The sequence below is a fragment of the Corvus cornix genome, chromosome Z, assembly GCF_000738735.6.
Source record: "Corvus cornix cornix isolate S_Up_H32 chromosome Z, ASM73873v5, whole genome shotgun sequence".
NCBI classification, from domain to species: domain Eukaryota; kingdom Metazoa; phylum Chordata; class Aves; order Passeriformes; family Corvidae; genus Corvus; species Corvus cornix.
In genome coordinates, this window is record NC_046357.1 from 71,450,307 (window position 1) to 71,477,617 (window position 27,311).

The window sequence follows — 27,311 nt, forward strand, 5'->3', positions numbered from 1 at the left end:
GAAACGTACTCCGATTTTGTTCAGACAACAAGAGGGTGAAGAATCAGGAAAAAATTACTCCTCTTTCTCTGTAGCCCATAATTTAGGCACTTTCAGGATACATAGTCATCCCCACCCATATTGCTACAGCAAGTTTATGCCTTGATACTAGGTATCTATGGATAGATGGAATAAGCAAAAAAAATACACAGTAATTCTAAACTAGAATTTGAACATTTTGTCTATATTATCAAGATTATGGTGGAAACTGCAACACATTAAAAGAAGTATATGTTCCAGATCTTAAAGACAGTTCTAATAATTTTTATGGCACTAAATATAAACATAATCACTGGATGTCAGCTACATTCATGTGAGTATTACCATACATTTCAGTAACAGCTGCTTCTCATGTCAATATTTCATTTTAGAGTTACAGAATATTTAGTATTTTCCCAAAGGCTTATCTCTGCTTCACTGCAGATCTGAATACTGATATCACATGGACTAGACCAGCAACACCCTAAAGTCACTGAACCACATCTGTTCACACAAGCTGAAGACAGGCCTCACAAAAAATTAACTCTACAGTTGCAATCAGCAGTCTCAACACCAAGAATATGTTGCAATACCATGTTTTACATAATTATATTAACATCCCAAGTATCCTTAAAATAGTGTTGGAGTATCGCACTAAATGCTAGCAACACTGTAAACATATTTTTTCACTGAAATTTACACAAAATACGTTAATTCAGTTTTTAAAAAGTCTCAACACAGAAGGCAGTAGTTTGGCTTTTTATTGGTAAACAATAAATCATCTCCTCAATTAAAATCAAGTTATAACAATTCTGAAAAGTCCACAGTGGCTATATTTACTTACAATTTAACAGCAGAAGGAAAAATAAACATTCCAGATTACTGTAGAAAAAAGTGTATATCACAGTTAATGGCATACAAGATTTGTAACAAGCAAAAAATACCCTGTTTAACAAGTAATCTCCCTTCCAAATAGGTTTTTATCTTAGTGCAGTTAGTACTCTCTCCCCACAGGCTATATACATTGAGAATCTCTATATACAAAAAGATACAACAAATTGATACATTACTTATTGCAAGATATTAAGTATGCCATAAAATACACAAATTAAATTAGTTTCACCCCACTTGCATACCGTCTTGCTTCTTATTTCTCCCATGAAGCAGTCTCCTTCTCTGGTTCTAAGATTAAGTTCTTTCATTGAAAGGCACGTACTTCTCTACAATAGAAGAAACAGATGCATTAATCTGAAATGCCCTGTTTCAAGGCAAATTTAGCCTACATTTTTAAAGATCACACATTATGAAAGAACCCAGAGAGACATGACATTTTATTATTAAATTTGAATGGAAAACCTCGTAGTTACCATACTACTGTGAACCAAAGTACCATAAATCTTCAAGGCTCCTGAGTTCCTAGTGAAACTTTGGTAAGTCTTGGTAGCACTGCAGTTATGGAATACTATAAAAAAAATTGAGTAAATTCTTCTCCTTGTGCCTTGCAGCACTGGGCAAGTAGTATCTGTGTGAAGTCATTCAATGAGGATTGTAACGTATTAGTGTGATACGACTTTGAAAAACAAAGATGTGGTATTGGTATACTGTACGTCAATTGGCATGTATGTAAAGTTGTATTGCAAGAGACCAAAAGCTAGAATTCCACACTTGGGCATTTAAAAGTATGCTATTGAGCAAAATGGCTAAAACCTACTGTTCTGGTAAACTGCCCCGAACAGCAGTAGCACAAAGACTAGTGACATGGATGATGATGACAGTGGGAGTACACTTAAATTGTGTCTATGTTACAGCTGAGGGCACTGGGGACCTTTTTTCATATAGCTCTGAAAGAAAATAGCAACCCTTGAAAGTAGTATGTATGTGGACAGTAGTATACTAACACTACTACGGTGATTTTTAGGAGACAAGCCAGTTTCTCTGCCTAGTCCTGGAAAGGGTCTAATACAGTTACCAGCTAACCCAGAGCATGCCTTTCTAATTTCTAATACATGCATATCATTTTGTAGAGTATCACCTTAAAAAAATGCTTTATTGTTCAAGCAACAAAAAATTAAAGCAGACTGGTTGCCACTACAGTCTTTTAACATGTCACAAAGAAATAAAGAAAAAAGACATATTTTTATATATAAAACAATACTTATATATATATATATATATATATATATACCAAAACTTGACTACTTTGATGTCAATAACAAATCTAAATGAACATATAGTGTGGTGATGCGATACCTTTATTGTATTTTTACAGAAGTTTTCTGTTCCCCAATGGTTCATCCCTACCTTCCCCACTCCTATTCCCAGTTGGTTTGCCCCAGACCCAAGCCGCTCCCCCGGTGCTCCCTACATGGTTGTTCTCCTCCCCTTGTTCTAGCTCTTTCCCTAGCTCAATCCTCTTTCTAGCTCAATCACCCAAACCCCTCCTGTTGTTCCCGAAGGTCCAGTGTCCATCATCTGAAACCTCCAAGTTTACCCTTATATGGTCCCCATCAACCCCCCGAGACCCTACCCCTCTAGATACCTCCCCCTTTGGAAATCCCCTAAACCTCGATGCCCCATTGGGGCATGTGATCCCTTTCCCTCCTCTCCTTGAGGCTATTGGCCCAAGGAAATGTCTATCCTCGTCCATATCCCTCCCTGAGAGATTTCTATTGGTCCCCAGTTAAGCCATCCCCATTGTACCACCTCCCTTTCTAAGAGGTTCCCTGGAGCTGCTGGAGGCTTGTCCCCTGGGAGTTGCCTCCAATAAACTTGGATTCTCCCGTGTGGCAAGCCTCCTTGCTACTTTTTATCCTCTCCCTCGTCCGGACTGCTGACAGCCACTGTGCCTGGAGCTTCAGCTCCCGTGGGCAGAGCTGAGCTCCCGAGGAGCAGCTTGAAAGCCAAGAGCCTCCAGCTGCTCCCCACTCCTGTCGCACACCGCAGGAGCTAGCCTGGGCAGTGGTCAGTGGCGGTCATTGCGACAATATAGATAAGCATTTGCTGTAATTGCATTCAGCTTTTTAGTGCCTTCTGTTTTGTTATGAAGGAAAGAAATTTACAAACTAAATAAGCTCAATTGTTGATTCTAAGTAAAACTGCAACTGTTCTTTATTTAACAAAGCACTAAACTCAAAAAACTACTGAAGGCCTCTCTTCCTTGTTCCCAGGCTCCAAGTGATGCCATGATGATTTTTTGCCTTTTCTTTTATGCCCCTTTTATATACCTTTTTGTAGCTTTTTGTATTCTTAGTGTTTTTTAGCCTATGTTCTTAGACTTACTTTGTTAAGCTAGGAGACTAAACATCTTAGAAGCCTCGTAATTAGGGATCAGAAAGCCCCAGACACCAAGGTCCTCTCCAGAACACATTTCGTAAACTAAGATAGGACTATCCAGCGGGAGGGTTCCTCAGGGAGGGGGGCTCAAAAGCCTCTCATTGGGGAATCTTTGATAGATATGCTAATTAGTAAGACCTATAATGTTATACCTGATCTATTGTGTGTGTGCATTGCGGTGTGCATTTCAGCACGTTCCACCTGGACGTAGTGCACCTAAGGATCCTTAAAATAAATACAAAGGTAAAATCCCTTTTCCCCTTCTAACCATGTTTGATTCTTGATTTTAAGACGAGGAAAAGGCACCACAAACCTGACTATATATTTAAGCTACCTAAAACAAACCCCAACCAACCACACCTCTGAATTACTGCAGATGTCAGAACAAAGCGTAATGACATATCCCAAGAATATTTGAGTATCATTTTCATCAAGTTGTTCTCAGCATAACATTGTCTTTGCTTACTTAGACATTTTGTACTCCCTTTGGTCATTGTGCTTAAGCAATGACATGAAGACTGATTACTAAGCTTCAGTGAAGATGCAAACAAGTTGAAACAAGAAGAAATAAATTAACTTCAAAAAGTACATTCCCAACCAAGATTTTTAAAAAATAAAGTAATTCAAGTACTCTAGTTTTCAAACTATCTTCCCAGCAATGACATAACCTTGCAAAGTTTGAACAGCATTTTATCAAGCTGTTCTACACAGATTTGTGGAGTGATTTCGCATTGTTCAGCACTGCTTTCATCCTACACACAAATACTATTTTCAAAATAAAAAGTAGCTCTTAAAATTTTAAGAGCTTCTCCCCATAAGAGAACACAGGAAGATATCAATTTACAAAACGAAAGAAAATTCACAATCTTCACTATATATAACTGAAGTCTTTTCTTGAGTTCCCAGTGTCAAAATAAGGACTTCAATAATTTAGGCACATACTTTGAGAGCGATATTGAAACAAGTTTTGATACTTCTACAATTAAATACTTCAACAAATTTTTTTCCTCCCTCAAACTGAAGTGTTTAGAAAAACAGGAAGGAAGAAAAATCAGAAATACGCTCTCTGAAAGTTATAATTGTATAATACTGTTTGTCAGTGATGACTAGCTATATTGTCATTTTACTTCCCATCAAAAAACATACTTGATACTCCTGTAAATAAGCATTTATAAAGAATATCATATTAACTGGTCATCAATTACCTCAATGTCTAACAAGTATGCTGAATTACAACAGAAGTGAAAAGAGTTAAGGAAGACACTAAGAGAATTCCTGGATATAATGTGAAAATTACCTATTACATTTTACATATGTATATATATATACTGGAACAAGACTAGTAACATAGGGTAATGGTAAATGTCACATAATTCTAAAATACAGAGGAATGCTAAGTGGAGATATTCCAGCCACTTTAATCTAGCATATGGGTGAGAAAAAAGTCAAGAGGGCTTTAACTTAAGAAAAAAACATTAAATCAGAAGATTCCCATTAAGGAGACAAAGTTAAAACAGACTGAACCTTTCACTTCAACTTCCACAACTGCATCAAAAGTTCCTCCTGACGAACAGTAGAACATCTGACTTACTACTCCAATACTTTTAATTCATTTGAGACATCATGTATTGCATTTATCAAACTGTTTTGCTCGAGATTTGAATCTGGTTTCACATTAAACACTGTGAATCAATTACTTGCTGTGACTGGAAAAATTCATCTGATCTCATACTTCTGAGAGTCAAGCAGCCCTCACTATGAACTATGACTATGATAATCCCATCAATTTTTTTACTGTATCTTTACATGTGCAATGTGATGGCATTAGTCAACGAGGAAAAAATTTTAGTGTGAATGGCATGAATTTAAGTTTGAATTGATAATAATGTTTAAGGCCACTAAGGAAATACAACAAAAGTTACACACAATAAGGAGATAAAACAAAATTTTTCTGCATCTACAAAGTTTCAGAGAGTAGCTTAACAATATGAATCTTTCAGTGCAGTAATACCAGATCTAAAATCTGGTGCAGAATCATCATCAACTAACTGCTGACTATTTTAGCAATAAGAAAGCAGAATGAAGCAAAGCCGCTTGAAGCAGAACTCACAGGTGAGAATGCACAGGAAAAACTGAGGAGGCTCCAAAGTAGGGAGAAAAAAAAAAAGAGAGAATGGTAAAAGCTAGTTGTTGACTTTAACATTAGCTTCAACAATGACACTGTATTTGTAACAAAAATATCCTACCTTCCTCTCCATTTCTCTGGAACTCACATGTTGAAGACAAATGGTGTTTATCTTCTTGCCCACTAAATTCTTGCCCATTTAAATTTCAAGTGATCTTGACATCCCTTCTCCAACTATGCATATGAAACACAGTAGTGAGCTTTCTCAGAGAAACTGCTTATCACCCACACTCCTTCACTTCTATTGCTAGAAGTACATTCAGGCTCTAAATACAAACCTTCGAGGATGGTTGGCATCAAATACTGTTGTATCATCATCATCATCATCTTGTTCTAATGGGGTCAGCTCCATGTTTTCTATGTGCGTATCCAGAACTCCGTATCTTCGTGTTTTTCTGTTTCGCCTTCTGAGCCTGAAAGGCATTTTAAAACATTCAAGTAATGTAAATCTTTTTCTACTCTCTGATCCAATAGCATAAAATACTGCTATATTGATACTTAGCGTAAGTTTTCCAAAATTTATGATAAATAGCTCTATGAAATTTAGAGGTCAGACAATTCTAAGTGTCAACAGTTTACATGAAATGATTAAGGCCAATAAGAGTGTCATCTGTAGTTTTGTAAAGAATTAATGCAGTGAATACAAAAAGCCAATACAGGCACTTAGCATCTAAATATAAGAGCCATGTAAAAATACATGCAAAAGCATACTTCTAACATACTTCTACTGAGAAAAAAATTGCCTTGCTACATATTCGCTGTGTTTCATGCATCTGTAAAGAACATCAGATCAAATCAGGCAGAAATTCAACAAAGCTACAGCAAAGGTATAATACAAGTCATGGCTGAAAATTTTTATTGTTGTTTGTGAAGTCTTTTATAGATATCAAGTTAAAAAAATGTTTGTAATTACACTTTAGAATAAGACAGATCTTGTAGAGTCAATGTCTCGTGTGCTTCACAAAGCACGGAAGGAAACGGCAGTGACTCACTTTTCAGGATTAAGGCTCAGTGCTTATCACAGACAAGCAGACTGTCTGCATCTGTTTTTCTCACTCTCCACAGTTTTGCTGCATGGCCCTGGGTTCCATGTGAGTCACCCACACAATGAACCATTCCATGTGGCTTTCCAGAACTACTCTTACACCCATGGAACAAGCCTTGCTCAAATTCAGGAATTCAGACCAGTAGCCACTCAGCACCATATAAAAGCATCTGCTTACAGAATGCTGACAGAGTCACTTTCAGTAACTGGCAAACAACTATAGGAAAGCTACAGAACATAAAAAAAAAAAAAAGAAAGAATTTTGTCTAGGCACCTAGTGCTAAAGTCAAAGGCGGTAACAGATCTTTCATTCAGAAACTCCAGAATTTACAATCCCACGCTAGGTGCCTACAAAACATGTTTACAACATTCAGGAACTTAAACACAGAATATTTCAGAGCTAATAAAAAAAATTATTAATATATTATGATATTATAGTATGTGCTATCGTATTACGTATAATACTGCTGGATGCTATGCATAGTGATTTCTCTGTCCCACATTTAGACAACATTTTAACTATCTCGTAAGAGGTATCAAATACAATACTAAGATTTTCAGCTTCAAATTCTGTCCTGAACTCTGGTGTACTTAAACAACTTGTTTAAATATCCTTCTTGAAAAGACACACAACAGCATTGAATCTTGGTTTATCTTTTCACTACACTCCAGTGGATAAAATAAATCGCCTTTTGGAACTGAGAAGCAAATGTAACCTTGTTAGAATGGGAAAGAGATAAAGTACATACCCTTCTTCAAAGTTCTCCAATTTATAATGTTATAAGAAATAACACAATCATTTCCTCCACTCTCAATTATGTGAAAATGCAGCAACTGTTACCCCAGGCATTTAAGTGCTTTAGCACAGAACAAAATACCCAGCTTTGTCATTTAAAGCTAAGGCTAGTACCAAAACCAAAAATTTCACCTTTCAGTTCAAGACGAAGTCCCTTCCATGTTCTTCACTTATTTCATCTGTCCTCTACTCCTCAACATAGAAAGAAGTTGTACACTTCAAAGCACCAAATAGAAGAAAATTCTAAAACTTTTAAGATGACAGTGTGATGAAAAATAAGGTTGTTTCTTCCATATTGTGCCTTTTGTTTTGTTTTCACTAAAGTAGAAGCTAAGCAATTGCAACTAGGACAAGCATTGTGGATATCCTAGCAGATAAGAAACTATTTTAAACACAATGAAAATATGAAATTAAGAAGAGGCAGTACATGATACTCGTACAGTCAATATTTCTGTCAATCTCACTATACATTTTACCTTTTTCCCTTTATGGGTCAAAATGGAAAGTGAGTTGCTACTGTGATTTGAGAGTAACCTAAGACAGTCATAGCAAATGTCTAGACTGTAGATAATGCAAAAAAAAAACTTAGCACAAAGCTGGCACAGATTTCTAGGCTCAAGCAAATCCTGTTGAAAAAAGGATAAACTAATCACTTGCGACTCAAACCCTTCTCTATATAAGAAGTTTTAAAACTACAGCTACAAGAGTACTGGAGATGTTTATGCAACATGCATGTATGGTCATAACTGTGACTCTTAAGGCAGTGTCCTGAGTGTTAACAAAAACTAACTTAAAATCTTTTACTCTGTGACTGACGGTTGCTCAGTTGGAAGAGACCTACAACTACTATAGAGTCAACTGCCTGATCAATCCAAAATTTAAAGCATGGTACCATGGGTATTGTCCAAATGCCTCTTAAACACTGACCCCCTCTCTAGGAAGCCCGTTCCAGTTGTTGACCACCCTACCAGTAAAAAAATGCTTCTTAATGTCCAGTTTATACCTCTCTTGGTGAAACTTTAAATCATTCCCACGATCCATCCTATAGCTGGATCTCAGCTTTCCTTCCTCAGGGACCTGCTGGGAGCAATGAGGTCACCCCTCAAGCCTCCTCTTCTCCAGAGTAGACAAACCCAGAGTCTTCAGCTGCTACTCAGAGGGACAGGCCTTCCAGCTCTTCCATGAGCTTGTTTGCCCTAGTCTGGTTGTATTCAAGTGCCTTAGTATGCTTCTTATTGCACAGAGTCCTCACAAGAAGGCCATGACAATGCTGAATACAGTTGGACAATCCCCTCTTTTGACCATCTGGCTGTCCTGTGTGAGATGCACCCAAGGCTGAAGTTTGCCCTCTTGGCTGCCAGGGCACATGTTAGCTCATGCTGAGCTTGCTGTCAACCAGCACCCTGCGATCCCTCTCTGCATGTCTACTCTCCAGTCACTTCTCTCCCAAGTAAAACAAGTGTACAGGTATTATCCTGTTCCAGCTGCAGAGCCCAACATTTGTTCTCGTTAAATGACATGCCACTGGTGACTGCCCAATGCTCCAGTCTAGATCCCTCTGCAAGGCCTCTGGCACCTTGGGGGAGCCTACTGCACTTCCCAGTTTGGTGCCATCAGCAAAGTTGCTAATGGCACATTCAACTCCTGTCCTCAGATAAGAGTATCAAGCAGAGCTGGCCCTAGAACTGAGCCCTGAGGAGTACCACTGGTGACTGGGTGCCAACCAGATGCACCCCTCTTCACTACAACCCTATGAGTCCTGTCATTCAGCTGTCTCTTCAACCAGTGCACCACAAACTTGTTCACCCCACAGCTGGAGAGCCTGTCCAGAAGGGTACTGTGAAGAACAGCATCAAAAGCCTCACTAAAATCCAGAAACACTACACTCACTTCATCCCTTCTTCCACCGGGCAGGCAACCTTGGTTGAAAGTTTGCAGAGTTTTTATGTCTTATAACAAGATATGTCTTTGTGTTGGTTTAATACAGCCTGGTTTTTAGTGGGCTAAAAACCTGCTCGAAACTTCTATGTCCAGCACAGAGCCAACCACTGAAAGTTCTGACAATGGACAGGTTACTAACCCAATTAGAGAAGTTGGTAACGCCTCTGTGATGACATATTTAAGAAAGGAAAACTGGGGGAAGTTCTCTTTCTTCTCCCTAGGGGTGCTGAGGTAGCCACTGGGGGTGATCCCAGCGGGGCTGCCAGAGGCCCATCCTGGCATGGCCAAGGCCATGCAAGGCTGGGGCCACCGGGGCCCTCCCGGTGCAGCCACTGGGGCTCTCCTGAGGCCAGGGCCCTCTCGAGGCCAGGACCTCACAGCCAGGGCCACCTGTGCGGTGCTGGCGGGGACCATGTGGCCAGTGATGAAAACATAGCAAACAATTCCCTGACATGGAGCACAGACAAGATCAACCTTTTTCAGCCCAGCAAAGGTCTGTAAGAACTTTTCAATTGATAGAACTTGAGAACAGTAATACCTACAGACAACAATTTTCTTCTGAGTCAGAGAAAAGGGAAAAGTGAGCACATGTGAAGAGAACCAATATGGTGGCACTGAGGTCAGTGAAAAGGAGAGGGAGAAGGTGCTCTGGGTGTCGAAGATGAAATTTTTCTACAAGCCAAGGTGAGGACTATAATACAACAAACTATTTCCCTGTAATTCATGAGGTGCATGGGGGAATGCAGCGATCGCAGCCCATGAAGAAAAGTGTCCACACTAGAGTGAGTGGATGCTGAAAAGCTGTAATCTAGTGAGAAACTCAAAGAGAGAGAGAGGACCCTTGCTTCCAGAGATAGAGAACCCTTGCTTCCAAACTAGAGCAACTTATTCTTAAAAGACTAAACCCCATGAACTAAAATGACCCACGCTGGGCAGTTGTGGGAAGACTGCTTGGTCATGGGAGGGACTCACGTTACAGCAGGTTGGGCAGGACTGCTATTTTGTGAAAACTGGAACCACATTAGAGAAATTCACAGAGAACTGTCTCCTGTGGGAAGACACAGAGCCCATGGCACAACAGAAAAAGAACTCCTTTCTTTAAATGAAGAAAGATTCTTAAAAAGTGAAAGACTGACCAAAACCCCATGGTTTTTTTTCCTTGCACTGTCAGTGGGAAAGAGGGAGGGGGATGGGAAGAAAATAAGTGTTCCAAAGGTTTCTTTTAGTTCTTAGTGCCCTTTTTACTTTTAATTCTGTTAATAATAAATTTTCTTTATACTGTTTAAGTTTTCAACCTGTTTTGCCTTGAAGTGTTTTTCCCCTAATTCTTACCTCAACTCATGAAGTCTTCGTTTTAATTTCCCCTCCTCTGCTCAGCTATAGCAGAGTAAGTATATGTGAGTAAGTTTTTGGGGGTGACTGGCACTTAGCTGGCATCAAACCCTGACAGTCTTCATGCTAAGGAAACCTATCAAAAAAATGGGATGTTTGCACTTAATCCTTTTATTTCTTATACAACCACTGCAAAAACATTTCAGCTAGGAGTTCAAATTTATTTATTTGAACTTTATCTATTCCAAATTTCAGAAGCAAGATGCAGCAGAATTACAGAAAAATGTGAGGTGTTCAAGCTTCCAGTTTACAGTAGCACCTAGAAGACAGCACTCCAGTTTCAAATGCAGAACAGCATCCTACTGCTAAAACCGGAATATCAAGTAATTACCACTCATCCAGAAAATAATGGCAAGAGATGACAATTTCCTTCTCTAGCTCCTACAATGACAGGCCTTTATTTATTTATTTATTTGGCCTTTCCACAGTACTACTCACATCTCTAAATCCAGCAGGCTGGTGTTACAAGACACACTGACACTGGGAAGTGCCTTCAAGGCTTCTCAAGAGTGATCTGTAAGATGTATTGTCAGAGATTGAAATAGTTCATGCCTCAAACATTGATATAAAGTTTTGTTCATTATAACAAAAACTGTATAAAGAAGCTACAACCAAAGATACCTCCCTGAAGATACCTGACTGGGGCTTTGGACTGTAAGTTAAACCACTGAGATTAGATAAAAGAAAACCCATTCTTTCATCATCTCAGGCCTAGGAAAAAACAAACAAGGCTGAAGGAGCAGAATGCATCTACAAGAAAGCCAAACACAGCAAAGATTCCTCCCTGGCTGAGTTTGGGGGAGGAGGTTTCTGGTATAACCTCTAGTAAGAAGCAGTCAACACCCATCCTCCCTTACACAAACTGGCCCAGCTGTGGAACACCCAACCCCACAGGCCACATCCACAGGATATTCACAGGAGAGGCAGCTGAGGGGGTGTCATAATCCATCAAAGACTCCCTGAAGTGCCCCCTAGAGTCATTCCTAAAGTCTTGCACCACAGGACGGCACATGATGCAACAAACAGAGTCTATTGTAAGAGACAACGGAAAACTCCCCCCTCAGGCTCCTACTTAGCCTGAGCGCATATTAACCCATCAGATTCTATGTTTTTCCGGGAGACCTTCACCACCAAGAAGACCAGCTGGAGAGGATCAGTGGAACATCACTGGGATCCATGGAGTGGTGATATTTTCCTTATCCTGTCCCTGTTCTTTCTTTCTCTCTCTCTCTCTCATATTTACTATCAGATAAAACACATACTTTTGTCACTGGCATAGGGTCTTGTTTGCATCCTAATTCGGGCAGAGGCATTTCTAAGAACTTTAGTAACCGGATCATGACATGCATGGAACAATCAAAATATCCTCATTTACTTGTACTATATACCTTAGTACATGATATACACAAAACACTGTCTTTCAACTGCCTTTCTAGTCTAAATGATGCAGATACTAGACACAATGAGTATATCTAAATGTAACGTACACAGAGAACTTGCTCCATAATTGATGTGCTTTATGCATAATTCCACATTTGGGCCTTGCCTTGAAGAATTCAAGGTAAAGCATGAGAGAGAGAAGTAGAACTGCCACGACAAAAAATACAGTGACAAACACTCTACTTAATTGTAAAAACACATCAAGTTATGTGGAGAACAGTTTCCATGAGAAACATAAAGGCAGCTAAGTGGTAGCAAGCGTCACAAGGGCCCTTTCCTTAAAAAGGCACAAAATAGGTTAATTTTACTGTGAAAGAAAGCATAAAAGAAAGATATTTACTGACAAAGTCGGGGAGACAGTCAACTTTGGTAGTTTAGCGATACAGAAGCTTGCAAACTGGTCAAAAATCACTTAACGTACAAAATAAATTTAGGTGGGCTGACAGATGCCACCAGTGACAAGTTCACCCGGAGAGCAAAGGAGGGAGTCGGGAAGGGCCCAATAACGATGTGCGATTCTCCGCGACGTCTCCGCGACGTGACCGGAGCCGACCGAGCTCTTCCCCGCCCACAGTGGGGAGGCAGCACCGGGAGCTTTCCAGCGCAGCTGGGCGCTACTCGCCAGCCCCTCAGGAGGCGCGGAGTCGACACGTTCTGCAGCCCCGGCCGCGGAGCTGCTTCCCCCGCGCCCGCACGCCCGCTCCCCGCCCTCACCGCACGGTCCGGATCACGAAGTAGACGATGAGGGCGGCGCTGGCCAGCACCAGCACAGACAGGGCGCGCTGGGTCATGGGCTGGCCCTGCTCGGGCGGCACCGACACCTCGGCCAGGCGGCTGCTGCTGCTGCTGCTGCTCCTGCCGCTGCTGCTCCGCGTGGCCGCCCCGCCGGCCGCCTCCGTGGGGCGCGGGGAAGTGGTGGCGGCATCCCGGGGGTGCAGGGCCGTAGCCTCCCCGCAGCGGGCGGCCTCCAGCAGCACCAGCAACACCAGCAGCGGCCCTGCCAGGAGCCGCGGCAGCGCCGGCGGGCCACATCTCCCCGTGCCTCCCGCCCAGCACGACGCCGCAGCGCGGCCGGGCCCCGCCGCCGTCAGTGCGGCCGCCGGAAGCGGAAGCGCTCCCCCCTCCCCCATGTCGCTCTGTCTCTGTCGTGGGCACCACCTGTTTTCTGTGGGTGGTCAGTGACACTTGGGCGCGAGTCAGGGGCTACTTCGAATACAAATTTAAGGCGGGGTAGTTTTTTTTTAACCAGTCCTCTGATTTAGCTTCATTCTATGTACAAAAGAATGGAGATTTTATAACTGACTAAAATGAAGGCAGAAAAATTAAGGAAACTTCCCAGTGTGACCATTTATGAGACTCCCTGGTAGCCACCTCCCAACGCCAGATCTGTCACTGCTGACCCGAAGCTCCCCTTCGCAGCAGCGGCTCCAGTGACATGATGAGTCCCCGTTTGTCTCCCCACACACCCCACTCACACAGTCAGACCGGGTTTCCCACAGGAGAGTCTCAGATGTCTCGTTTATTGACGGCGCAGTACCACATAAACAGACCGAGCTGTTCCTCCGATGCTACCGAGCTACCTGCAGCAGATGTATTCCTCAACAGTAGGCAAAAAGATGGTTTGGAAACTGGTAGGTTCTGAAAACTCTAATTTTTGCTTCAGTTGTGGTCCAGTGGTGGAAAGACCAGGAAAGGGTTGTGTCTGGGCAGACCACAGCCAAAGGTGATGGAGCAGTCAGTGTGTTACAAAGCCAGTGAACCTGGAAGGCAGGACCCTGACTTAGGATGATGCTACAGAGTGACTCTGCCATAAATTTTATTGCTCGTGTCTCATTGTTCCTCAGCTAAATGCTGTCTGATAGGATAATCCTTTAGTTGTTAGAATCCATTATAAGATTATTTTTATTGGCACTTCTTTTTTTTTCTTTTTTTATTACTGTATACTACAGCAAGGATTTCAGGGGTATAGTGTACCTACAGAATGGGAAATCCACTTTGGTGGGCTTTGTGATTTGTCACTGTGTTGAAAGGAATGAATAAAATGCCAGAGTAGCAAAGAAGCCTTGTAGAGAAATATTTCTGCAGTTGAAGTAACATGGGCAACAACCAGATTCTGTTCAGAAGCAGACTCATTATCCCAAAGGCCTTAAACTTAGTGTATCAATCATATTGGGTCATATAAAATCACATATATATAATGTAAAGACAGTGATTAGTTAACTTATTAACAAGTTAACAAGTTTAGCAGTTCATTAACTGAGAAAACAGATGCAAGGTCTTGTGTCACACAATGAGTCTGAATTTGGAAAGTGTAAAACTAATTTAAATAGCCTGTGAGCCATCAAACTATCACCTGTATTCCCCTTGAAAAAATGTAGGCCTTTTGTTGGGAATAATGTTTCGGATGATTTTGCTGAAGGTGCTGGAGGGATGGAGCATGTGAGTAAGCTTTCGTGATAGATTTTTATGAAGGTTATGACTTTGACAGAGCTTGACTGATTCAGGTCCTCGCACTGCCAATATGTATCAACCTCCTTCTATCCTATGAATACCCTTAAGATATATTTTCTCTTTAATAAGTCCAATCAACTTCTTTGCAGCACAGGGACTTATGACAGAGGAAAGTGTTATGTTCAAAAGTCAAGGAAGAATATTTCTTAGAATGTCAGTCGCTGATGTTAAATTGTCCTACAGAAATGTCCTTGATGCATGGACTGTGTAAAGTCTAACAGTGCTGGGTTGCTCATTTAGGATGATATGATGACATACTATGTAGTAAACTGCATATCCAGTGCAAAGCATTAGGGGAAAAGAAAAGATTATTGCCTTGGTCAGTAAAAACTACAGCATGACAATATTAGTATTTTAAATGCCCTCTTGGCAAAACTACCTTCCTTAAAATCAAGGGTTCCAGTGCTGTGTGGGGAAAGATGTTTTTTGAAGGTTTTTTTTTCCTAAATCTGAAGCCAGTGCTCTTAATAATTGGCAGATTAAGATAGTCTTTGAGTTTTCAGATAGAAATCAAAAAGGTAGAGTAATTGATGGTCTTTATTTTGAAACAAAAAGAATTACAGAAGTCCTTGAATATTTGGTTGGTTGGTTGGGTTGGGGGGGGTTCTTTTAATCATTGAAATGCATAGATTTGTTCAGTATTCAGGTCAGGTATAAAAAAACTTCCAAGTTTGTATGCAAAAATTTGCTTTGAGAGGGCTATAGGATAATTCTTTCATGAAGTGTTACGTAACTTCAAACCTGTGTGGGGAAACTGGCAGTTATTCTTTAATACAACTTGCTGGACACGAAGATTTTCCTCTAGTCTTGTGTAATCAAAAACAGGCAAGTAAGGCTTTTTGTTACACATATTGTTTACATATTTATCAGGTATCCTCACTTGCTGGATGTATATTTGTTGTCCTGTTTTGCACAGTCCCATCCCTATCAGAAGTCCTTATTTGGTCCTCAGGGGTTTCTTTCAGGGTCTCTGGTGATCTTTGATCCCCAAATTGTGGTTGATCCCTGGTTCTGTGCTAGCACAGTTTGTTTCCAGCAATTTGCAAGGCTGCTTTTATCTTACCTATGCTCCCAGAACTCAGCCCACATCCCCAGGACTTCTCCAAAGTTGTTTTGCCAGTGTTCTGTTACTTATTAGATCATGGAATTTGGCAATGTATCATTTCCCTTATCAATATATGACTATTAAAAAAAAAAAAACAAAGCAGTGGTTTATAGCACCAATGAATTTACTTAAGGATTTTCAAATTAGTTCTTATTACTGGTTTAAGAAAATGTTTCTTTGGCAAGTTTTCCTCTACAATGATGTCTTCTGGTATTCCAACGAATGTATTTTTCTTTCATTATTCCCACATTTATCTTCAGGTCTAACAGCTTCCAAGAGAATCTAGGCTGTTTACCTACAGATGAAAGCCAGAAGGGGTCCCAGTTTGTATCATGCATTGTTATAGATGACCTTCTATCATGTTCCCCTGCTTATTTTTTCTTAACTGAATTGATCCAAATCTGTGGTACCCCCATGTTTTGAGCCTGTGGACCATTGTAGCCTCTTCCTGTCACAGAGAGACACTGTATACTTCCTAGAGGCCCTCTGTCTCTCAGTTGAAGTAAAATCATGTTGCTACCAAACACTGCCCTCTGCAGTCCTTCGTGAAAATCTTCTGCTGTCTTCCCCAGAAATCACAACTCTGTCCTGACCAAGTGATGAGCAAAAGGACAAAAATGCTCCAGTAGAAGGAGCCACCGTGAGTGCCATATAGATTGATCTCATTACAACAATTTGTTTCTTTTCCAGGCTACTCTGCTGTACACAGAGACTCCCCTGTACAGATGTGCTACTCCTAGCAAAAGCTGTCTACATGATACACATGCTTGCTGCACCCATGGTAGTCTTGTCCCTTCCTGAAAGCCCTGAATATTCTCTATAAGAATGAGTGGCCTATGGCTGTTTCCTGATGCTGAAAGCATGTATGATATCTGCTGTTGAAAAGGGTTGGAGGTTGAGGCTTCAAAATAAACAGCACTTCTTACCACTTTGATTACTTCTTAAAACTCTAATGTATCCATTTCAGAGATTTACATTTATGACTCTTATTAGATGCCAGAAGTTTACTGATAAGAGGCACATTTAAGTACTCTAGGTTTGTATTACTCCTTGCCATTTAAAGTTTAATATGCTCCCAGAAGATGATTTTCATGAAATTGGAAACAAAGGGGAGAAAAAGTAAACTAAAAATATATTCTCTGATGTTTTTCTTGTTTGGTCAAAAAAGGGCTTGTTTTAAGAACAGTAAAAATACAACAGGTATATCAGTTACAGAAATCTATTTTACTTCCTCTATGAAACTGTGGAGTGGCACCACGATTTTCTGCTTAGAACTCTTTGGACTATTTCCAGAGAATGAATTAAATCTCACAGACTTAGATTCTCAGTATTATGCACACAACCAATTTTCATTAAAACACACAAGATTACATGCAACTGTACTTTGAAGATGCATAAAGTAGAGTTCATTATCAATTTTTTCTGTAATCATAGAACAGATAACGGTCTTAAAAGAGTAGTTGGTTTAATACCGAACTGATTTTCAACATAAAAGTGAGTTAGAAATGTTTTCAAACACAACTTGCACTCATGAATCAGGTGTCAAGAAGCACAGCTTTACAGCTGGACGTTTATCACACCTTACTCTTTGTCTTCAAAGACATGTTGAATGAAAAAGAGAAATGAAGAGCAGACCATATTGGGATAATAGTTGGAAATATGCAGAATGCTTGTTAGCTGATAATACTTATAATTATTTTTAAATATTTGGAGTTGTCACCTGTCAACAGTGAAATGCAATAGACAGAAAAAAAATGAATCAGTAACACTTAGTTGAGAAATAAAAGTTTAGCAAAAGGGTCTATGAAGTGTGTCATATCAAGCAAGATGCAGTCAGAAAATAGAACCTTAAAGAAAGCAGAGAATTTCATAATAAGGCTTGTCTAGCAACACACCAAGACTCAGATATTCTGTAAAGGAGGTTTTAAGGAGGCAAACCAGCAAGATTGTCTTGCACATTTACATTGTATTCTTTCTCTAGATGGTCATTTCGTAGCAGAATAGACAACCTATAATTGCCATAACTAATTACTATAAAAATTTCTTAAATTGTGTGATTAAATGCTGTAATCCTTTACAGTAATTTAGTATGGGAAGTCATTTGCTATGGTGAGTTTCCTCCTCTATGTCAGCCCTTTTTATCATAAACCGCCTTTCCAATAGGAAAGATTCAAGAGTGGCTTTGGCAATTTTTCTCACTCTCTTTTATGTACAGACAAATATAAAGTGAAGCTGATGGCATTGCTAAATTAGGTTCTTAAGAGTCATAGCATCCATCTAAAGTAGATTAGATGAGTACTTAGAAAAAGGGGAGGGGGGAATGAATACATTAAAAATGTAGTCTCTTATGTGCAATTTTATTTTTAAAAAGTGCCTCTCAGAAAGCTTGAAAGTACCTTTGAAATTGTAATGTCTATATAGTCTTTTAACATAAGGGAAAGATACTGATTTATGTATTTGAATCTTATACTTTATGATAGAAAATTGAGCTTGCAACCCTTTAACAATTCTCCCACATTTCAGTGAATATTGTAATGCCAATTTTTTCCTGTGTAAGAGAGCATGTGGTATGAGAGAGATCTAGGAGAAAAGTTAGAGAATGTCAGATAAGTTTTCTCTGTGGATGGAGGTAATGCAGATGTATGTTGACGGTAAGTGATGCCTGTAGTGGAATTGCTTTTCAGAACATACTTCAGACTCAGTCAGAATTTCGCATGCTCATTTCGTCAAATGAATGTCTACCCCTGAGAAACTTGTGACAGCTTATATATATTTATATCATTCATGATACAAATTTCAAAATGTAATTTTAAAATAAAATTAGAAGTATTTTTAATGAAATCTTTAACAAAAAAAAAAAATTAGCATTCTAAATAATAACTTAGTACTGCAGTAAGCAGAACCCTACTAGAAGCTGTCATGCACCATCAACACTTGCTAACATCTAGACTTCAAAAGTCTCTTTTGGGTTGGTATGAGAGGTAAATCCCCACTGATGTTGCCTCTATTCCCTGCAGGAAAACTAAGTACATAGTGTTGATGCATGTAACTTTGCTTCTTCCTTCACCTCCATGCATGATTCACCTTACCTTTCTCAACATATTGCACCCCTCATTTATCAGCTCTGTCTCTTCCCTTTCCGGATTGCATCAAAGGGCTGCAAGGAGGTTGTTGGAGGTCCTTGTACCTGTCTTGGGCAGAAAGCATAGAGGTTAATAAACAGCAACATGCTTATGAACTCTGAGAAGCTCTGAGAGGAAAAGAGTGGTGATAGTATAGGTGGCATTGGTAAAGAAGGGACCTTGGGAGGGGAGGAGAGCAGGAGCTCAATGCACCTCAGTCCTTCTCACATACAGGCCATCAGTCACTCCTTTTCTTTCTGTAACGTAAGCAATTCAGAGTCTGTGTTCAATAAAATGCTTTCAGACTGAGTAACTTGAATTCCAAATGATAGGTATAAAAGGTGATAATGCAAGGAAAGTAGAGTGTGACCTCCTCTCTACCAAATAGTCTCTGGAGATGTGTTTGGCAGTCTAAGGACCTCCGGTACTGCCTCTTGTGTGCACTTGTCATCTGCTCTCCAAGCACAGCCACATTTTAAATGAGAATAAAGGTGAAGAATGGGTGATGGCATAGAAAATTAGAGGATTTTGAAATTTCTGAGGAGTGTGTGTTTCTGTATGCATTCCTGTCTTCCATAGAGCACAAGAGCTGGGAATTCCCTGGGGTAAGAAATTGGGCAAGGAAGACAAGAGACCGGCATGGCTGAGTTGGGACCTGCTGGTGAAACTAAAGGGAAAGAAGCAAATTCACAAGCAGTTGAAGCAAGTACAGGTGACCTGAGAAGAGTATAGAGATGTATGGTTGTTTAGGGATGGGACAAGGAAGACCAAGGTGAAGCTGGGACTGAACCTGGCAAGGAACACAACAACAGGAAGGGCTTTCTGCAGGTGTAGAAAAGGAAGGTCAAAGAAAGTGTATCTCCCCCAATATACAATGCTGGAAAACTGGTAACAACTGATGAGAAGCCTGAGGTACTCAACAATTTTTTACCTCAGTTTTCAATGACCCTCTCTATTCCCTCACCTCTCAAGTCAGTGAGTAGCAGGATGGGGGCTGGAGGAGCAAAGTCCCTCCCACTGTAAGTAAAGATCAGGTTTGTGACCACTGAGGACCCTGAACATACATAAGTCTGTTGGGACCTGATGAGATGCATCCCAGAGTCCTGAGGCATCCCAAGTTGCCAAGGCACTCTCCATGATATTTGAAAAGTCATGGCACTCAGGTGAAGTTCCAGGTGACTGGAAAAGGGGAAACATTGTACCCATCTTTCAAAAAGGTGGAAAGGAGCACCCTGGGAACTATCACCCTGTCAACCTCACCTTTGTGCCTTGGAAGATCATGGAGAAAATCCTGCTAGAACCTCTGCTAAGGCACACAGAGGGCAGGGAACTACAGCTTCACCAAGAGCAAGTCCTGCTTGATCAAAGTGGTGGTGTTCTATGATGGAGTGGCTACATCAATGGACAAGGGAAGGGTTCCAGATTACATTGATCTGGACTTCTGTAAAGATTTTGGCACTGTCTTTCACAGCTTCCTTCTCTAAATTGGGTTTGATGAGTGGCCTGTCAGATGGATAAGAAAGCGATTGCATGGTCACATCCAGAGCATAGTGGTCACTTGGCTCAGAGTCTTCACTGACAAGTGACAAGTGGTGTCCCTCAGGGGTCCATACTGGGGCCAGTGTTATTTAATATCTTCATTAATGACAGAGATGAAGGGTTTGAGTGCACCTTCAGCAAGTTTGTAGATTACACCAATTTGAGGGGTATGGTTGACACACCTAAGGGACAGGAAACCATCCAGAAGGACCTGGGCAAACTCAAGTGGCCCACTGGAATCTCATGAGAGCTACAAAGATGGTGAAGGACCTCAAGGTCAAGGCTCCAGGGGGTTTGAAGAGCAGCTGAGGTCACTTGGTCTGTTCAGCCTGAGGAAGAGGAGACTGAGGGGAGACCTCATCGCACTCTTCAACTTTCATGTGAGGGGAAGAGGAGGGGCAGACACTGATCTCTTTTCTGTGGTGACCAGTGACAGGACCCAAAACAGGCTCCCCAAGGATGTGGTGACAGCACCACATCTGACTGAGTTGAAGAAGCATTTTTACAATGCTGTCAGGTCTGTGGTGTGTTTTTTGGGGATGGTTCTGTTCAGGCCCAGGAGTTGGGCTCGGTGATCCTTGTGGATCCTTCCAACTCAGCATATCCTGTGATTCTGTATTTTAACACACTGAACTTTGTGTTTTGTGAGATTTCTCCATCCCTGACAGATTAAGACTGCAACCATCACTTCAACCAACAGACATCAAAATTACAACAACCAAGTCCCATTGCTGGACCCCTGGGTGATGACTATATACATCTTCCTACTCTTAACCTTTCTTTCTTTTCATGTTTTGTTAAGTGCTATATTACAATATATTATAACCAAAATGGCTATATAACTGCTTTCCATTGCAACCAAATTGTTCTAAAATAAACTCTAAATATATATTTATAAACACTGATCGTTGACCTTTTGGAGTGGGTCATAACAGCGTACTGAGGCACTGGAACATGTTCCCCAGAGAAATTTCAGATAATCTTAGTCATTTGAATTGAGATCCCCAGTGGTCAAAATGCAAGCATACCTCAGGCTGCTGGTGTGAAGTTAGCCTTTCCCAGCACTTCAGTGAAACTGTACTCCTGTGGACCCTAGTTTTGGAGCATGGAAGCTGAAAAGGAAGAACATACTGCCATTGCTTTTTCTCTCATTTCTGCTGATCTTGCTCTTATTTACATGCTACTGCTATCTCCTACAAACAAGAAAGCAGAAAAGAGTATAAGGTCCAAATTTGTAATGTGCTTCAAATACAATAGTATTTTTTTGTGCATGAAGTTAAAACACCTCTGAAAATGAATGCATTGCTTTGTGGTGGCCATATGATAGCTACAAGGTTGTTTGATGTGGGTTTTCTTAAAGGAGTTGAATTTTTCTTTACAGCAAAAGGATCTCCTTGCTGCATTACCCTAAAGAACTGCATGTGCCAAATGAAGAGCCCTTGGATGTTAGTCAAATGTAGCAGCCTAAAATACCTTCTAAATAGCATACTTTTCAAAGACTGCATTCAAATGAAAAAAGAAAGAAACCCAATCCAAAGCATGAAGCATATTAGAAAAGCACCAAGAAGTCTCTTATGCTTAATGTTTTATTAAACAGGTAGCAAATAATCAGCTACAACAGTAGCTTTGACTGCAGTGTTGCCAGGTGTTTTCTGTTCTCAAGCAGAAAACTTTGCTTTGCTTTTGGCAGAGTTATTTTGTCTAAAAATATTAGCTTTTTATGGGGGCCCAAATGCCTTTTATCTTCACAGCTGCAGCATGCTGAGAGGCAGGCATATTTCACAGACATGAACCTGCAAACAGATTGGTCTAGCTGCACCAGCAAAGTCTAAGAATCTTATTGGGAAATTCGACTGGCACTAGTTCATCTGCAATACTTGTCTTCTTCATATTCTGCATGATTTCAATTTTCAGTGCATTAATAAAGGAAATAACAAAAAAGAAAAAAAAACCAAAAAAACAAAAAACCAAACAAACAAACAAAAAAAAAAAAAAAAGGCCCACAACCCAAAACCAAACCCCAAACCCAACCAACCAAAACAGAGATGTAAATGAGACACCACTGACAAATAGGTAGGAGGGAATTATTAATCACAAAATACATGTTCATAGGTTAATCTGTTAAATAAATAAACAGTGAAAAAATTGTAAAAATACCATAATCTATTGTTGATACCCATGGCAGTTGGAGGATTGTTGGAATATGGTGTATTTAATGCCTTTCTTGTGGCATTTCAATATGTTTATTTGCTAGCGTGATCTGTGGGAGGTTCTGCTCAAAGCCAATGTTATTCATGGAGAAGAAATGAAGGAGATCTTTTCATAATTGTAGCATCTTCTCTTATCAGTCAAAGGCCAGGAGAGGATTTTCACTGAAAATTGTTCCTGTCATAGCTATTCTGTCTAGTCCTCTGCAATATAAGGGATCTGGAGAGTTCTGTTTTTCCCCCAAATTATACATTGCAGCAATCAGAGGACTGAATATAAAAAAAAGGTACATATTTTTTCTAAATTATCTTATTTTACTATTTGCCATTGACCTTTCTGCAAAAAAAGAACTCTAACTGAGCTGATCAGAGGAAATGCATCCATTATTTTGAAATTCTCATGCCTGTATTTTAGAAAGGTCCTCTGATAAGACAACATTTTATTTCATTTTTTGTTTAGGATATACTAAAACCTGTAGTTTCCACAGGAAGCTTAAAGTGAAACATAAAAGGCAGTGCAGAAGTGCAAAATGTCAATCGCCTGTTAAGGAAGCTTTGCAAATACACTGAATTATTTGCTGGAATTGCACAATCATGTGATACCCTTGTATTCAAAGAAAATTAATTAAATTAAAATTAATTAAAAAGAAAAAAAATATTTCACAAGAAAGCAGCTTTAGTCACATTTCTGCAGGGTTTACATTACAAAAAATATAGACACATTTCTGCTATTTAAAAGAAAAACATCAAAATACCTACATAATAATAATGGTTTATTTCCATATAAAAACCCGCATAATGAAATAAACATTTAAAACATTTCTGCATGCAATCTTACTAACTGCAAATACTTCATAATTGTCGCATTAAGTGTCACTAGAAAGCACTGTCTTTTATATACATACAGATTTTTTGCTGATCATAAGAAGATCATTATCAGGGACTGTAAATAACATGCATTTCTGCAGCACATCAGTTTGATAAGTTGTATAAAGAATTAAAATCAGTAGAAAAAAGAACCAGAGTTTGCGTTTATTGACAAAAGAGGATAATTAAACATGTGAAAAGCATTTCACACATAAACAGTAATGTTGTCATCTAGGTTTATACAAAGCAATACATGCTGAGGAAATGAATTATGACAGTAATATTTTACTATCACAAATATTCCTTTAAAATCATGTCTCAAATTTAATTATCTGAAATTAGGGTTTCTTGTAATAATATTCGTTGCTTTCTAATACTTTAAATAATGATGGTTCTCCATTGTCTCTTATCTTAAATACAGTACCAAATTTAAAGCATCACCAATCACTTCAGTCTCTTACGCTGTAGCTTACTCTTATAGATAATTCTTTTATTAAATCACTAAAATGCAAGCCTAGAGGCCACTTTAACAAATCAATCCATAGAGCAGGTTTAATTTAATTCAATTCAATTCACAGAAGATCATGTTCTCTTGCATGCATTTTCACCTAAGCTGGTGCCCACTCTTTAGGCAGGATACTTTACTGGGTCCATTAGTGTGACTTAAAATCTGAGAAAGAAATACCAGTGTTGCAGTTGAGACGGACGTGACATTCACGAATCACACACACCAGCTCCATTCAGAAGGCAAAAAGCTTATCTTTAATACCGCACAGCATCTTTTATAGTTTCTTAGCTGGTTACATAGTTTTAAAGCACAACAAGCTTAATTCAACCAATCACCACACACCACCGGGTGAACACACAATAATCATGCAGCATGTTTTTCTACCTCTAATTCAGCTATGACTCTTTCCCACAGTCCTTCTCTAGCAGAAGTAACAGGCCTGAGCCATGATTTTACAAAGGCAACAGGGCCTTCATTTTATAAGATTTTACCTGCATGCAACATCCCAGCAGCAGATTCTAGAGAAGCTAGATCAAAAGCTGGAAAACAAGTGTCTTTCTTGCTGAGAACAGCTGCTTTGGATGCCATGCCATGCTATGCTGTGCAGTTATGCTGCTCCAGTCAGCTCTCTCTATTCACTCTACCAGAAAAAGACAATGAAGACTTCTGTTTATTTCCTTTCCTCTATCTTAAGGATTCCAGAAATCATTCTGCATGCCACTTTGTTATTCCTTTTCTATTTGTCCCATAGTCTCACTTTAATTTGTGAATTAGTAGACACATCCATGAAACACATCTGTCTCACAGGTTAGATATAGTTTTAGTTCTGTCTTAATCTGGAGTGGGAATGCCCTCTATTATGTGTTATTTTGACCCCTTGCCTAGAAATACTTAATTTCTTGCAATACACTAAGTCTGATAACACTACTGATAGCCTTCAAAACTCTGGATGCCTGTGCCCACTCCCTGCTTGCTATTTTTCTCATTTTTACTTTTCCCTCTTACTATGCCAGTCCTTGTCTACCACACTGGCCCTTGTAATTCTTTTTTGTTCATTTCTGATAAATTAAGCTTTCTGTATATATCTGTGCAGATTCAAACCTACCTTTTATACATAGTTGCTATTTCCTCCTCAGTATATCTTTACATAAGGCCATAAGGCCATTTTAACCGTGTTGAAGTAAAAAATCCCCAACCCACAGACTATTAAAGATTAAAAATTAAACCCAGACACATTAAAAGAATTTTTTAAAGTTAGAATATAATTAGATATATAGATATTTATTTTTATTAGGAAAGAGGAGAGAATAATACCAATGAAAGAATAATATAGAAGGATTAGGCAGAATACAGACCTAGTTCAGCATTATTACATGTTGGAGATAATCACTAGAGTCATGCAGTCATTCAAAGGTCAAATAAATTTATTAAATTTTATCTCAGTGGAAGTTATAAACTTAAATTTTTACAGTTAAAGGCATTTTTTGTTTTTATTACTAGATGCTAGTAATAAAAATAAAAAATCAGCATCAGAAAAAGATAATAGTAGCTGAAACTAGGCAAAAGAGAGAAAGATACATTAAACATTAGCTAGTAGTACTAATATGCAAATGCTTCCATTCTGTAATGCAAAAGGTCAGGCTTTTAGAAGAAATGATGATGCTCTTAAGAAGGAAAAGATGTCGACCTGAAGGCTGATAGAAACCCATCACAAAAGAATATTTGATCTGAGGAACGGAACATTCAAAGTACCACCAGTCACTGAAATTGTGATTGGCTGTAGTATCTTTTTATCAAATAGTCAGGAAAAGGCATTTTAATAGTTAGATTAGTTATAATAGTAGGGTCAATATATAGCTATCTATGAGTGACAAGTTGTCTTGGAAACAAGACTGTATTTACCAAATAAACTTTTATCTCTGCCAAATAAAGGGACTAACTTCAGTAAGTAATGATAAATTGTCAGAATTAAACATGAGTATTTGCTCTAGAGCACATTAATTGGCTCAGTGTGTTTGTTCTGCCAGAATTTTTTTGTTTCTTCTAGTACAAGCTTTTGAAAATCATAATTTTTTATACAAAGCCTCAGAATTTTTTTAAGTTCTCCAAATCATATTCATATCTTAAATTCTGCAAAACATCAGAACTAAATTCTGCTGCATGCTGTTGTAGACTGAAGAGACTGGGACAATGTAGAATGCAATAAAGCAGAAATCAACTGCATTTCTCATTTTCTTATTTATTTAATCAGTGAGTTCTCACATTATTTTCTTGGAGATTAAACTCAGTTTATTTTAAACCATCACCATGCTTCTATTTTTTTATGTGCTGGAGGTGTCTGGACTGGTAACACTAAGCCGGCCTGATAGGAATCACAGATCTACAGACTTTAGTGGCTATGTAAGGTAGAGTTGGACTGTAACAGAGATGATGTCAAGGAGTTTCTGAGTTGTAAATATCTGTTGGAGGTTTTGACCAAAATCCTCACCAACCATACCATTAAGACAAACAGTGCATTGTAATTCTTAGTTTCCCATTAACACTCAATTTAGAAGATAGGGTGTTTAAATCCTGTGCAAACATCTTTTATTCAGGCTGGAAACAAGCATAGACTTATGAAGGAAATACTGAAAATATTATGAATTCTCTGTGCTGTTCTCCATAACGTGGAGAACATGTGTATGGAGACCACAGGAAATACTTTCTTTTCTGTACACATTTTTTCAGTCCCTGTGTTTATCACTTCCTTAAACCAAATCTGCGGGTTGTGCACCACAATTGCAAAAGGTCCTGCTAACAAAATAGTTCCCAGCACAAACCCATATAGAGGGGTAAACTATACCCTACCACTGTAATCTTTTTGTCATTCGGTGGAGTGGCAAAGGCTCTCAGGAAGTGGCTTGCACCAAACCATGACTGCTAATCTGCACAAGGGAGATAAACACAAGGTTGGGGATGTAGTAGATCCTGTAAATACCCTAAACACAGATTGTATGCAAAAGCCTTTGCCAGTGAGGGGTAATTCAGAAGACTCCTGGAGCCTCTCTGGGGTGTGCTGTGGCTGTGTTCCTAGAGCTAAGTCCTTGGAGACTCTGCAACTCGAGTCATCCAGGAATACATCTCTGGGAGCTTCCAACTCTAGCATTTCAGTTTTATACAAATACCCAATTTATCCCCATCATCAGGGCCCTTTTATATCCAGAAAAAGAACAACCCACAAAATACAGATTTGTTTTATTTTAAACATCGTGCTCTAGTAAGTAAAACTGACTGTAGTTACAAGATAGTTTACAGTCCTGAAG

At 39.4% G+C, this 27,311-nt stretch overlaps 1 protein-coding gene and 1 long non-coding RNA gene across 2 annotated transcripts; both read right to left on the bottom strand.

Annotated features, from left to right (window-relative positions):
* Positions 1-758: 758 nt before the first annotated feature.
* Positions 759-13,280, bottom strand: FAM174A (family with sequence similarity 174 member A). The gene is made up of 3 exons (XM_039567591.1): positions 12,865-13,280; positions 5,815-5,949; positions 759-1,238 (listed from the first exon to the last, which is right to left on the bottom strand). Exons 1-3 carry the CDS (start codon positions 13,278-13,280, stop codon positions 1,217-1,219), a joined length of 573 nt encoding a protein of 190 aa, XP_039423525.1. The 3' UTR covers positions 759-1,216.
* A 2,592-nt stretch (positions 13,281-15,872) lies between these two features.
* Positions 15,873-22,380, bottom strand: LOC109145517. The gene is made up of 3 exons (XR_005603947.1): positions 21,456-22,380; positions 18,856-18,957; positions 15,873-16,061 (listed from the first exon to the last, which is right to left on the bottom strand). It is a non-coding gene; the product is annotated as an uncharacterized LOC109145517 (long non-coding RNA).
* Positions 22,381-27,311: the final 4,931 nt, after the last annotated feature.